The sequence below is a fragment of the Gadus macrocephalus genome, chromosome 12 (assembly GCF_031168955.1).
Source record: "Gadus macrocephalus chromosome 12, ASM3116895v1".
Taxonomy (NCBI): domain Eukaryota; kingdom Metazoa; phylum Chordata; class Actinopteri; order Gadiformes; family Gadidae; genus Gadus; species Gadus macrocephalus.
Window position 1 is genome coordinate 10,587,750 of NC_082393.1, and position 12,366 is coordinate 10,600,115.

Consider the following 12,366-nt stretch of genomic DNA (forward strand, 5'->3'; position numbering starts at 1 on the left):
TGAGTTCTACCGTTATAATTTTTCAGACAGTTGGTGTCTGAAGCTGCAGTCCTCTCCTTTTTCCCTATCGATGTGGACTGGATAAAAAAATATTTGAAAAAAAAACACGTTTTTAATTTTTCCTTGAACTGTTCTAATTCAGATGTTTTCATCTAGTAAATTGCTGCAGTAAAAGAAAAAATACAAATAGGTTTATTAATCAGTTTTAAAAGAAAAAACTGCCCCCGTGTGCATGCAACGGTATGTTCACTTGTGATCACAATGTTTAAAAGACAAGACCATCTGTAACATTTTAACAGCATATTATTTTATTAGTTTCTGTAACCAAACCAAAGAGAATGTAAATAAGACGGTACATTTTTAATACAGCGATGAAACCCCTGTACAAATACTATGAGAACACAAAGGAGAAAAACGAACTAAACCATGAATTGCCCTTCCCTCACTCATCATATATCCCACAACACAAGACCCCCCCTTCCTCAACCCTCTGCAAGGCTGCGTACTATTGTACATTATCCAGGGGACACTTGCTGCTGTGACCCATCCAGGCGAGAGCATCGTTTGGTGAGAGCCTGCAGTGGAGACGCAAAGGCAGGAGAGGGCAGCACTGGCAGCTCTCCTTCAATGATTCAAGAAAACGTAACCAAACAAAATACGAAACAGAAGAGTCTGTCTGCCAGAATGCCTTTAAAACTTCAGAATCTTCAGGCTTCTTTTCTTGCCCGCCCATTCGGCATCTCTCCTGCCTCTTCCTCCTCTCTTCATGTGACACTCGCATACACACGGATTGGTTAGAAATACAAAAACAAAGAAAGGCCTGAGCCCTCGCCTGTTGTATTCCTTTAGGTGGGCCCCTGCCCCTGCTAGATCCCCGCCGGGGCCGCACCGTCCATAGCAGCAGTTCCGGATGGTTTACAGTAAAACGTGCGTGTAGTTTGTGTGTAAAAACAGCAAGTCAACATGGATGGTTATGACCGGTGAACAAGTGGAGAGATGTGAGGGAGGGGGGGGATAACCGTTTTCCAAACGACTGATAGCAACTCTCGAAAACCCTGCTGTGGTTCTCTGAAAAAGGCCCTGTGACGTCATCTTTGCCCTGCTTACCCTTTGGCTAAATATACAGAAGATATACAAGCATACCAACCCCATACCTTCCAGACACACACACAAACTGCTTTGTCTGGATTATCAGGCAAGAAGAAGAGAGCTGAAGGCAGGAGTAAAGGCTTGCAGGCAGACTAATCAGTGAGTAAATCAAAATCAACTGCTCAACGCTCACATTATCTTTTGTGAATACAAAAACAAACCCTAAACCATCCTGATTCTACGCTGTGTTCAGTGAATGTGGATGAGACCTTTGACCAAGATGGAGAATAAAGGGGGGGGGGGGGGGTGTACACATGTGGTAGTGTTGTGCAGAGCATTTGCACACATGCACACAACTTGAGTTTAGTAAATATCGTTACCCATCTCAGTAGTTACGATTGGTTTTCCAACTCCAAAAAACAAAGATTAGCTCATCCTATCCCCAAGGGAACACTGTCCTGCCCTGTAGGTTGCACTTCTATTTGGGAAAGAAACAAGGAAGAAAAGAGAAGAAAATAATCATAACCAAAGCGCTATTAAAACGGCAAACTAATCTTTTGTCTGCGTAAGAGTGGGCCGTGATATATTTACCTCACCTCAGCCATCTAACGCACAGGGCGCAGACTAATCAAATACCAACACTGCAAGGAAGGGAGGCTAGGAGAGGGGGGATTATCTAAGATGTGCATTCTGGGTAACCATCTGTGTAACCATTTTCATCTTTAACCTCCCCCTCCCCCCCTCTTCCCCAGGGCTGATGAAAGGGAAGTAGGGGAAGCGGGGGGAGGTTGGAAGGAAAGGAGCTGGCGTCGCTCCTGTATTCCCGTCAGCATTTTTCTTTTCCATGGGAGCGAGTGGCCTTTTATTTGCCCTCCTCTGGTTTGATGGCCTGTGGCTTGATGGGGCCAGTCCGAATAGGCTTCCCCAGGGATAGGGGCGGCTTGTCGGACTGTGGTCGCTCCAAGAGGCCCCCCGACTGGTGGTTGGAGGCCATGGGGTCATGGGGGGGCTTGCTGTTTTGATCGAGGCGGGACACCTTGTTGACCTGAGGGGTCTTCATCTGCTGCTGTTGCTGCTGCTCGAAGAACTTGTGGGTGGACTGGAGCACCTCGGCCCTCTGCTTGGCCTGCAGGACACACAAACTGTCAGCTGGAGCACTACTGCAACGGCATGGGCTTATCATGACACGCTAGCCAATGTCAACACACAGCCGTGGTTACCAGAAACACACCAGGCACCACAGAGACAGGCTCACCAGCTCAGGGATAATGGTGACAACAAACATTGAAAAAGTCGAAAGACAAAGGTAAAGAAAAGCCACAGACCTTGAGGTCATGCTCTGCCTTCATCGCGGATTGGTGGTTGCCTCTGGGCACGAGGGAGGGTCCCGGGGGAGCCCGCAGTGGGTGCTGGCTGTGCTGTGGGTGCTGGCTGTGCAGCGGGTGCAGGGGTCGGGGGTGAGGCATTAAACCCTGGGACAGAGTGGGAGACATGGGCTGACCCATAGCAGAGCGCTGGACACCCCCTGCGAAGGAGGAGGCGTGGGGAGGGCGGACCAGAGGGGACACCATGTTGGGCTGGGAGAGCATCTGAGTCAGGAGGAGGAGGAGAAATACAAAAACAGTTAAAGGGGTGATAATGATTTTTCTAAAATCAAAGTCAGAGCCAGGAGAGAGACACTGAGGCCCCGTCCACACAAAGCCGATTTCATGGCGAAACCGCAAAGGTCTTGTACGGTTCGGCCTTCCGTCCACACGAAGCCGGCGAATCCGCTGACCGAAACCGCAAACTTCTGAAACCACCCTCGGAGGTGGTTTCAAATCTATCCGGTTTCGTGTGGACGCCTGAAACCGACTGAAACCGCAAACCATGACGTCATCGCCCCACCCCTCGACCTCCTAGCCAATGGCTCTTAAGCCCGCGGAGTCTCAGAAATCACAACAAAAAAGATGATGGCGGACTACAAGCTTGTAATCGTTCTGCGGCATATCATGTCCCTTGTTGGGTTGCTAAGCCATTATTTATTGAGAATCTAGTTCGCCATCGTAGAAGAGCTGTTTGTTTGTGTAGTTAGTGGTTCGGGGGGCAGCCTTTATGCGCATGCTCGCCTCTTCTTCTTCTGGATTTGTGTACCAGAAGCAGCGCCCCTTATGGGCCTGGAATGTTTACTACAGCGTTTCTACAGATCTATCCGGTTTCGCTTGGCTTCGTCTTTACGGAGATACTTCTAAACCGGATAGATCGAAACCGTAACGGTTTTGCCCGTTTCGGCTTCGTGTGGACGGGGCCTGAGAACGCCCCTCAATAAGTGCGTGAAAACAGCTTGTTTGTGCTGAAACTTTCAGACTGTGCCAGGGGCGGTGCAGTAGTCACGCCTCCCTGATACCCGCAATGTTGACAACTTTGTACATGATACAAAACTGAAATGAACAATGTGAAAATAATAAGGGGTAATTCTAACATTCAGGCATCTATCCCTATTCTAGTAGAACCCCCAAATGCAATAACTAACCCTTAAAAAAAGTATGATGGGATCTTTAAGCAGATATTCATGTAAAAGAAAGGTAGTAGAAAAAAGAGGGTCTGCATGTTCACCTGTGGATTGTACTGGCCAGGGAAGTGTGGGGTCATCCTCATACCGGCGGAGCTAGGCTGGAACTGCTTCTGGTACAGCATGCTGTTCATCTTACTGGACTGGCTGCTGGGAGAAGTGGAGCTGGCCCTGCCGCCAGACGTACAGAAACGTCAATGACAGGAGTCATACCTCTAGTACTGGACGTGGGTGGGGATTACCTCTAGGGACTGGAAGTGGGTTGGGTTTACCTCTAGCGGGGTGGGGTTTACCTCTAAGGACTGGAGGTATGCATTGTATCCGTAGTGACTGGAGGTGGGTGTAGTTTACCTCAAGGGACTGGAGGTGGATATTTTACCTGTAGTGGCTGGAGGTGGGTGTGGTGCTTCTGGCGTTGATGGGTGGGGTTCCAGGCTTCACGTCCATTCCACCACCAAACAGCTTCAAGTCCATGTCCATCTGTACCTAACACGAGCACAGTCATTTTCATAATATTGGGATAGTTGATTGGGGGGGGTTTTGTTATCTTCTTTGTTTTCGTTTGTTTATTTTTGGGTATTGTATAAATACAAAAAAATTGATGCACATTAGGTAAATAGTTGTTTAAAACTGATAAATTCATCGCAGATAATTATGAGCAGTTGAATAAGTGGTGGGAATACAAAAGCTTCGCCTTCCTCACACTTCTTTTCGTACAGACACTACATTTTATAAATATTGTTTATGACACTTTATAATTATCGTTGTTTCCTGTTATGTGAATTTTTATGATGCGTCATACTTTTTCATCGGTCCAAGAACTGATCGGATAAATGGCTACTCGAGTTCTAAGCTACCCTGGGCGGGATTTAGCGTGAAAATTCATTAAAGAGGTTTTAGCACACAATTAAATGGAAATTTTTCAAATGACAGACTTGGAAAATGTAGCCCTTTAATATACATAAATTTGCTGTTGGTGTATTAGCCTTAAACAACACCCTTGCCAGATTATTTATCTAAATAGCCCTATGTTGTTAGAATTTACTGACTTTATTCAAGTTCTATGTTCGTGCAGTAGGCCTACTCGGCGTTGACTCGGTCCTAGAAATACAATATCATTGTAAATTATATCACATCAAAAAAAGGGGTAGCTAACGTTAGTTGAATTAAGCAAACAAACAGCTGTTGCTTTCGCTCCAAGACAAAAAATTGACTTCCCTCGAATATAACTTAAGATAGTTCCTTCAAATTAGGGCTGTACGGTATGGACTAAAATGTATATCACGGTATGATTTGAGGCATAGACGGTAACGGTATTATATCACGGTACCTATGTTAATTGTATCATCTAATTTCGATTTATAAATGCTTCTGAAGGGGTAAAATACTGGTAAGGCAGCAAAACTGTTTTTTTTTATTTTTTATTCAAGTTACTTCCATCTCTGAAACACACTGATGTTTAATAGTATGGATTTGTTTCTCCACTTGCTTGAGGACCTTGCCCTAAAGTTTTGGCATCTCAATTTGGCTGAGGTGTGTGCGAGCAGGTAACGCGTACCTGGGATCGAGTGTTTTGACCATCTCTTTAAAGCCCTTTCTATCGACATTTTGAAAGGGAACCATGACCTTACACAGGTAAACAGTGCTAGCGTTTTTTATCTCGTTCCACAGCTTGCATTTTGTCGTAAGGACTTGCTTTGGAAAATGCCTGCGGAAGCAATGTCTGATATGCAGAGACAGCTTCACGCTACCAGCGTCTGTCCCGTACGGTGTGGAATGAGAGCTTGTGAAGGGACTTTTGCGCAAGCACGCAGGCGCGCAACAAGCGCAATAGCATACCGGCTGAAGCGCCGAATTGAAAATTTACTTTTTACATGAAAAAGTAGTTAGGGATGCAAACAATAAATCGATTATCGATTAATTGTCGATAAGAGATTACTCGATTAAAATAAATTACTTGCAATTAATCGCGTTTTTAACCCGTAATTCCTCACCCGTCCACGTGAGGGCGCGCTTGACGCCAGACGTACTTGACGCACACGCGGGAACACAAGCGGGAACACAAGCGAAGCAGCACAAGACAAACGAAAAGCGGGACACTGACACGATGAAGATGGCAAAACGGAGTGCAGTATGGAGCCACTTTAAGTTGGTTAATGACGACAAAGACGCCAAATGCACAATATGTGGAAGTATTTTAAACAACTAAACGACATCGTTGAATTACCACCTAAATGTGTCACATTCAAATGTGTCGCTGCTCCTTTACTTAGAAAGGAGTCAGCTGAGGTGGTTCGGGCATCTGGCAAGGATGCCCACTGGGCGCCTCCCTTGGGAGGTGTTTCAGGGACGTCCAGTGGGGAGGAGACCTCGGGGAAGACCCAGGACTAGTTGGAGAGATTATATCTCAACACTGGCCTGGGAACGCCTCGGGATCCCCCCGTCAGAGCTGGTCAATGTGGCCCGGGAAAGGGGCCCCCTGCTTGAGCTGCTCCCCCCGCGACCCGACCCCGGATAAGCGGATGACGATGAGATGAGATGAGATGTGTCACATTCAGAAGGAAATTCAGCTTCTCAGAAGAATTGCCGCTTATCAATTAATCGATCATCGATCGATAAGATGAAACAACTATCGATTAATGAATTACTCGATAATTTGCATCCCTAGTTACTGTATTAAGCATTAATAAATACTCCAGTGATCAAAAATAATTGTGATACGGAATTACGAGGTCCCTGCCCACTCCTGTCCCAAATGCTAGAGGCCGTACCTTGCTGGTTGGGGGCTGCATCATGCCAGGGTTGTGGCCCATCATGTTCCTGTATGCCTGCGACACTGGGGGCTGCCGGCCCATGGAGCTGGGCTGAGCCTGGGGCGGGGTATGGGGCAGCGCCAGCAGGGGTTGGCCGGCACCAGAACCATAGGTTGACAGGGAGAGCTGAGAGCCAGGCAGAGGGACCTGGAAGAAAAGCATTATAAAGGAGGAGCATAGCAAATGATCATGATCCAACCATTTGTGATCATGTTTTTATCATGACTAGATGTATTACTTAAAACTAACTGGATGAAGCGTCTTTGAACAGACGAAAAGAAAATACGTTGACGACAACATTGGTATCTCGAAGGTTCTGGTGTATGACAATAATTCTCTATTGTGTTCTCCATCTGCACATAGTTCATCCTGCTGCGATATAATCAGAATCACTTTTATTACATCTTATTGTACAGTACACAAGAGTAAAAATCTTAGGCTTCCCTTTATATATAAAGTGATACTAATAATACTAATAATATGAAACAGCCAAGACATTAGTGGAAGAAACATAGTTGATCAATATACAGTCCATTCATAGTGTGCATATTACCTGTTGCATTGCGGAGCTAGCAGACTGCGTGTTGCTATAGTAACTACTCTGTCCGTGGCCATGTCCATGTGTGTGTCCGTGTCCCGAGTACATGTTGGAATGCTGATTCATCCCCTGCCGAGCCTGAAACACACACTGGTAGTCAAGATGTTTGCATTGGTAATATTCCCATTCCAGTTGCCGACTGGAATGGGAATATTATGTACGAGTACTGAAATGTATGAGTACTGAAATCCCTGCATTTGATCAAAAACATTACAAAAGCTATGAACAGCAATTAATACAGTGTTTTAATATACACGAAAATATAAGTGGATGAATCCACCTGCATAAGGTGCGTATCCATGAGCTGTGAGCTGCCCATGCCAGAGGGCTGGTTGAGCTGTGGCTCGAACAGTATAGGGATATGCTGGGCGGACGAAGGCTGCTGGTAGGCCAGGCTGGACTGAGGCTTGCCCAGATCAGAGGCCTGGACGCCGGCATAGCTGTGCAGCGAGGGCCCCGACAGCATCATTGAGGGCTGGGAAAGGTTACTCTGCATGAAGGCCTGCTGAGACCTGGTGGAGGACAGACAGACATCGTTTTAAAAAGGGGTAGTAAACCCCTATATCGGATCTGTTTCGGAGACACACACACACACACACCGAAGGCAGGAGTTCTGTTAAAACTTGGGTTTACTTGCCCTTTAATGAGGTTTTATGATATGTTTTTATAATATATTCATAAAAAATAAAAGCTTTCACAAATTAAACAAAAGTCTGCAAATCGTTATGCCTTTTTTAGTGTAGATGTGGGTTATTGAATAAACACGCCACTGGATAGGATGGTAGGATTGAATGGTAGTAGTTGTGGTGGAGGGGGTGACTGGAGCCTGTACCGGTAGGGTTGCAGTGAGGAGCTGAACAGGTCCTGGGGCTGGGAGACGGACGGGCCGGAACCGAGGCCCAACTGGGCCTGGTGGGTGTGTTGGTGCTGAGGCTGCCCCTGCAGAGGAGCATAGATGGGGATGGGAATCTGCTGCACCGCCGTAGTCTACAGGGATGAGAGTGGGAGAAATGGAACTCAATACAGGACATTCATGGCAGTCCCGATCAACCATTCCTTTCACAGGTATTACCATCAGAACATTCCGAGTTCCCTGCATGCTGGCGCTCTTGATCCGTACCTGGGAAAGTCCAGGTTGGTAACCCTGCTGCTGGGCCAATGATGGGGGAGCCAGGCGTGGGTGGGGGGCACTGAACAGGTGGCTAGTGTCCATGTAGAAGGCAGGAATCTGGGCTGCAGAACCTAAACAAACCACAACCCAAGGGACCATAAATAAATTATCTGTGGACTTTTGATGAATGAAATATCAGATTCAGAAACGAAAATGCCTTATAATCCACTTTTTAATCGATGCGCCTTTAAGGGTTTGAAAGAAGGCTGAAATTCAGCATTCATCATCTCGTACCACTCACTATTGGTATAGGTGTCCTTGAGTGCTATGAAAGGCGGCCTCAAATAAAATGTATTATTATTATTATTGGTAATTTGCCTCCGATGCGGTGTGTGGCAGTCACTAAACTGATAGATAGTTGAGAGCTCTGAGATCAGGAACAAGACAAAGTTGGTGTTCAGCTCACCTGCTGCAGACTGGGAGACGTAGACCTGGGGGGTCTGCTGGGGCAGAAGAGGAGGCACGCAGCCCAGCTGGGAGAAGCTGCTACCCGAGGACGAGAGGCCCACGCCCTGCAGCTGCTGAGGCTTCACCTTGCAGATGTTGGGGGGGTCTGAGGCGGTGGTGGTCTTGGTGCTCAGGGAGGACGTGGTGTATGTCCCGGGGGCTACTCGGCGAGGAACGCATGGTCAGTTAGATCATTCCGAGTATCCATCACATGCACATTTCCTCTATATTTATTTGTAGTTTGTTTTAATTACAGGATTTACCGGGTGCCTTCTATCTGATCGACCAATCCTACTATGCTATATAGCAGTACTTCAAAGTGAAACACGAGGCATTTTTACACTGCCAAGCCAGTTGGATCGCGGCTTGGCATGCCCGGCAATTTCACTGTGTAAAAACGAGGGGGTAAAATCCCCCCTAGTCACAGAGCGGGCTTTCTTGGTTCGGGCGGGGCTACGCAGGGAGAGCAGACCACTTGAGAATAATTTGCCGGGAAAAAGGCGTGAATAAGACAGGCATATTTGGCAGTGTAATAAACGTTTACAGTAACCCCCTGTTCAACCAGAGTTTGGTTAATAGGGCGTGCTCAGCAACTACATTTTAAATGGACAGCTTTTATATAGCGCTATTCTAACCAGTGGCCACTCAAAAGCACTTTACATTTATTGCCTAATATTCACCCATTCATACACACCGACGGCGGTGTCAACCTTGCAAGGCAACAGCCAGCAAGGTTGAGTATTGCTCGGGGCACCTCGATCTCAAGCAGGGGATCAAACTGGCAACCGTTCTGTTGTCAACCCGGCTCTACCTCATGAGCCACTGCGGACCTCTTTATCGATACCACTATCGATACTTATCTATTAATTGGTGGAAATACGACGCATTTTTTGTGACGAGGAAAATATTTAGGAAATAAATAATTGTATTCTAAATTAAATATGTAATTCTTAATAAATATTGACAGTAGTTTTAAATATATATACTAAAATGATTAGAGCACTATACAACTGTAGTAGTAATTCTGAAACATGAGTAATACAGTATTACTCATGTTTCTCACCAAAAAGTCAATTTACCGTTTCTTTATGTTACAATTGAACGCATTATGATAACCTAACAGTCGTTTTACTGAGCCAACCTCAACACAACATCACGCAGAACATCTGAAACTTTATTTACTTTTTAAGATAACTAGCTTGTATGCTGCCGATTACAACACAGATTTCACAATTGGATTACTATTTTTAACTGACAGGACTAGCGACAATGTCTGTGTGTGCAATTACCGCTCATACTTTGAGTGGATGATTAAGAAGGGCCCGTTTGATGCGACAGGAGAAGGAGCAGAAAGAGTTTTTTCAACTCGGAGACAGTCGAAGGAACGGCATTTGGCCATTGAGGTTGTGTTCTCCCCTTTACAATAAATTATTTTCGCCCGTTCAGCCATCCCCGCGAACAAAGTTAACTGCCAGACTTCACTTGTTTTACTTGCAACACCCGTTTGCTTACAATTCTATTCAAAAACATTGGTGGACACGCTTCAGTGATTGGATTGATTTGATTTAAATGCCGTTTCGAGGGACACAACATTACGTTACAGGACCTACGGGAGAAAAATAATAAATGAACAACGGGAATCGATAGTGCTATCGATAAGCCCAAACGTTAATGATTTTCGGTTTTTGAAAAAAGTGGAACCGGGTCCTTGATAGAACCGGGTTTCGATCCCCATCCCTACTCCTGGGTCAAAGAGGAAACTCACCCGACAGGGAGGTGCTCGGGGTGACCGAGGCCACGGGGATCTGGGGCACGGAGGCAGAGGAGAAGGAGTATGAGGCGGCGCCGGAGGTGATTGGGGACGAAGTGGAGGTGACAGCGCAGTTCTTCTCCACCAGGCTGGGGGAGTTCTCCCACGCCTTGCGGGCCGACTCCATCTGGACCAACACACACAAGCAGGCCAAAATCAATGAAGACAGTCTTTCACGCACACACAAGCAGGCCAAAATCAATGAAGACAGTCTCTCACACACACAAGCAGGCCACACACACACACACACACACACACACACACACACACACACACACACACACACACACACACACACACACACACACACACACACACACACACACACACACACACACACACACACACACACACACACACACACACACACACACACGAGGTTCAAATCTTGCCGATTCGATTACGATTATGTCAGCGATTCGATTCCTCGACTCATCACGATGCTTCAAATACATTTAAGGGGACATATTATACCACCAGGTGTGAGTGTGATTAGCCTTACAAGCCGTTTCGAAGAATCTGCCCCATTTCACATCACTAGTGGGAGTGTCCTCCTAGATCTGTGCTGGATAGATCAGTCTACCAGCCTACCCAGTGGACTGAAGTAAACGTTGCTCATCTATCCAGCACAGATCTAGGTGGACACGGCCACTAGTGAAAGTTTCTTGTGTGCTCGCAAAGCGCACCCTGCCGGAAGGGTGTACATACAGTACATTTGTGCATAGTAATGAGCAGGGAAAATATGGAGGGATTCAACATAATACAAGTATAACCTTTAAAACAATTATTTACATTTATTTAACAAATATATATTATAGCAACAACCACCCTAAAATCACAAATACAACAATCGAAAAAAAAATAACTTATTAAAAATAAGGAGAGATATATTTATTTATATATTTTTCCCCAACTAAAGGTTGCAGTAAGACCATAAAGAGCCCATGCCTACATGGAAAACGTTTTGGGGATCTAGAGTCATTAATGGCAACGCTATTGAAATTGTTCCTAAATAAAGAATCCTCAGAAATAGGGAGATATATTTTTCAAAACTAAAAGGTTGTAGTAGGACCATAAAGAGGCCATGCCTATTTGGAACGAGTTTTGGGTCTCTAGAGTCAATAATGGCGACGCTATTGAAATAGCTGCTAAATATAAAACTCCTTAAAAATAAGATCTATTTTTCAAAACTAAAGGTTGTAGTAGGATCATAAAGAGGCCATGCCTCTTTAGAACGAGTTTTGGGGCTCTAGAGTCAACAATGGCGACGCTATTGAAATTGTTGGTAAATAAAAAATCCTCAAAAATAATGATAGATTTTTCAAAACTAAAGGTTGTAGTAGGGCCACAAAGAGGCGATATCTCAATGGAACAAGTTTTGGGGCTCTAGAGTCAATAACGGCGACGGTATTGAAATTGTACCATTGTGGTCGTTTTCAGTTTTGCCCTTTGCAGACGATCCCTAAGCTTGAGGTTCGCTAAAGACGGCTCGTTTGGATGAAAACAATGTTGTAGTTGGTTCTCTAGGTTACTTCATTTAGCTAGAGGTGTCAATTGTGACGCAACGATGTTTCACTGATGATCTATTAAACCGCAAACTCAGAATCTGCCAAATTATCTCCAACTTTACAGAAGTTCCTCTCCGTTTATATGCTTTACTCACAGGTGTGTGAATTGACCTGGATATGAAGCGTCCGTAGCGCAAAATAATATTTGTTTCTAAAGAGAAGACTGAGCTCTCCTCTCCTCTCCGTTTATAGCCTATGCGTTACTCAGGTGTGTGAATTGACCTTGATATGAAGCGTACGTAGCACAAAATAACATAACATTCGTTTTTTAAAAAGATATCACAGAGCTCTCCTCTCCTCTGTTTATATGCTTTACTCA

At 45.4% G+C, this 12,366-nt stretch overlaps 1 protein-coding gene across 7 annotated transcripts in view; it reads right to left on the minus strand.

Moving 5' to 3' along the window:
• Positions 1-285: 285 nt before the first annotated feature.
• The window catches only part of prrc2c (proline-rich coiled-coil 2C), a 59,785-nt gene continuing 47,704 nt past the window's right edge, over positions 286-12,366 (minus strand). For 4 of the 7 annotated variants that reach the window (XM_060068004.1, XM_060068000.1, XM_060068003.1 and 1 more), the window contains 11 exons: positions 10,435-10,606; positions 8,629-8,829; positions 8,124-8,293; positions 7,884-8,038; positions 7,332-7,563; positions 7,007-7,129; positions 6,412-6,600; positions 4,020-4,120; positions 3,685-3,811; positions 2,415-2,678; positions 286-2,215 (listed from right to left, as the gene is read on the minus strand). In XM_060068004.1, the coding sequence (XP_059923987.1) occupies positions 1,952-2,215; positions 2,415-2,678; positions 3,685-3,811; positions 4,020-4,120; positions 6,412-6,600; positions 7,007-7,129; positions 7,332-7,563; positions 7,884-8,038; positions 8,124-8,293; positions 8,629-8,829; positions 10,435-10,606 (1,998 nt within the window). In that variant the 3' untranslated portion in view covers positions 286-1,951. The remainder of the gene's footprint in view (positions 2,216-2,414; positions 2,679-3,684; positions 3,812-4,019; positions 4,121-6,411; positions 6,601-7,006; positions 7,130-7,331; positions 7,564-7,883; positions 8,039-8,123; positions 8,294-8,628; positions 8,830-10,434; positions 10,607-12,366) is intronic. The other 3 variants (XM_060068007.1, XM_060068006.1, XM_060068005.1) reach the window with 2 other exon arrangements.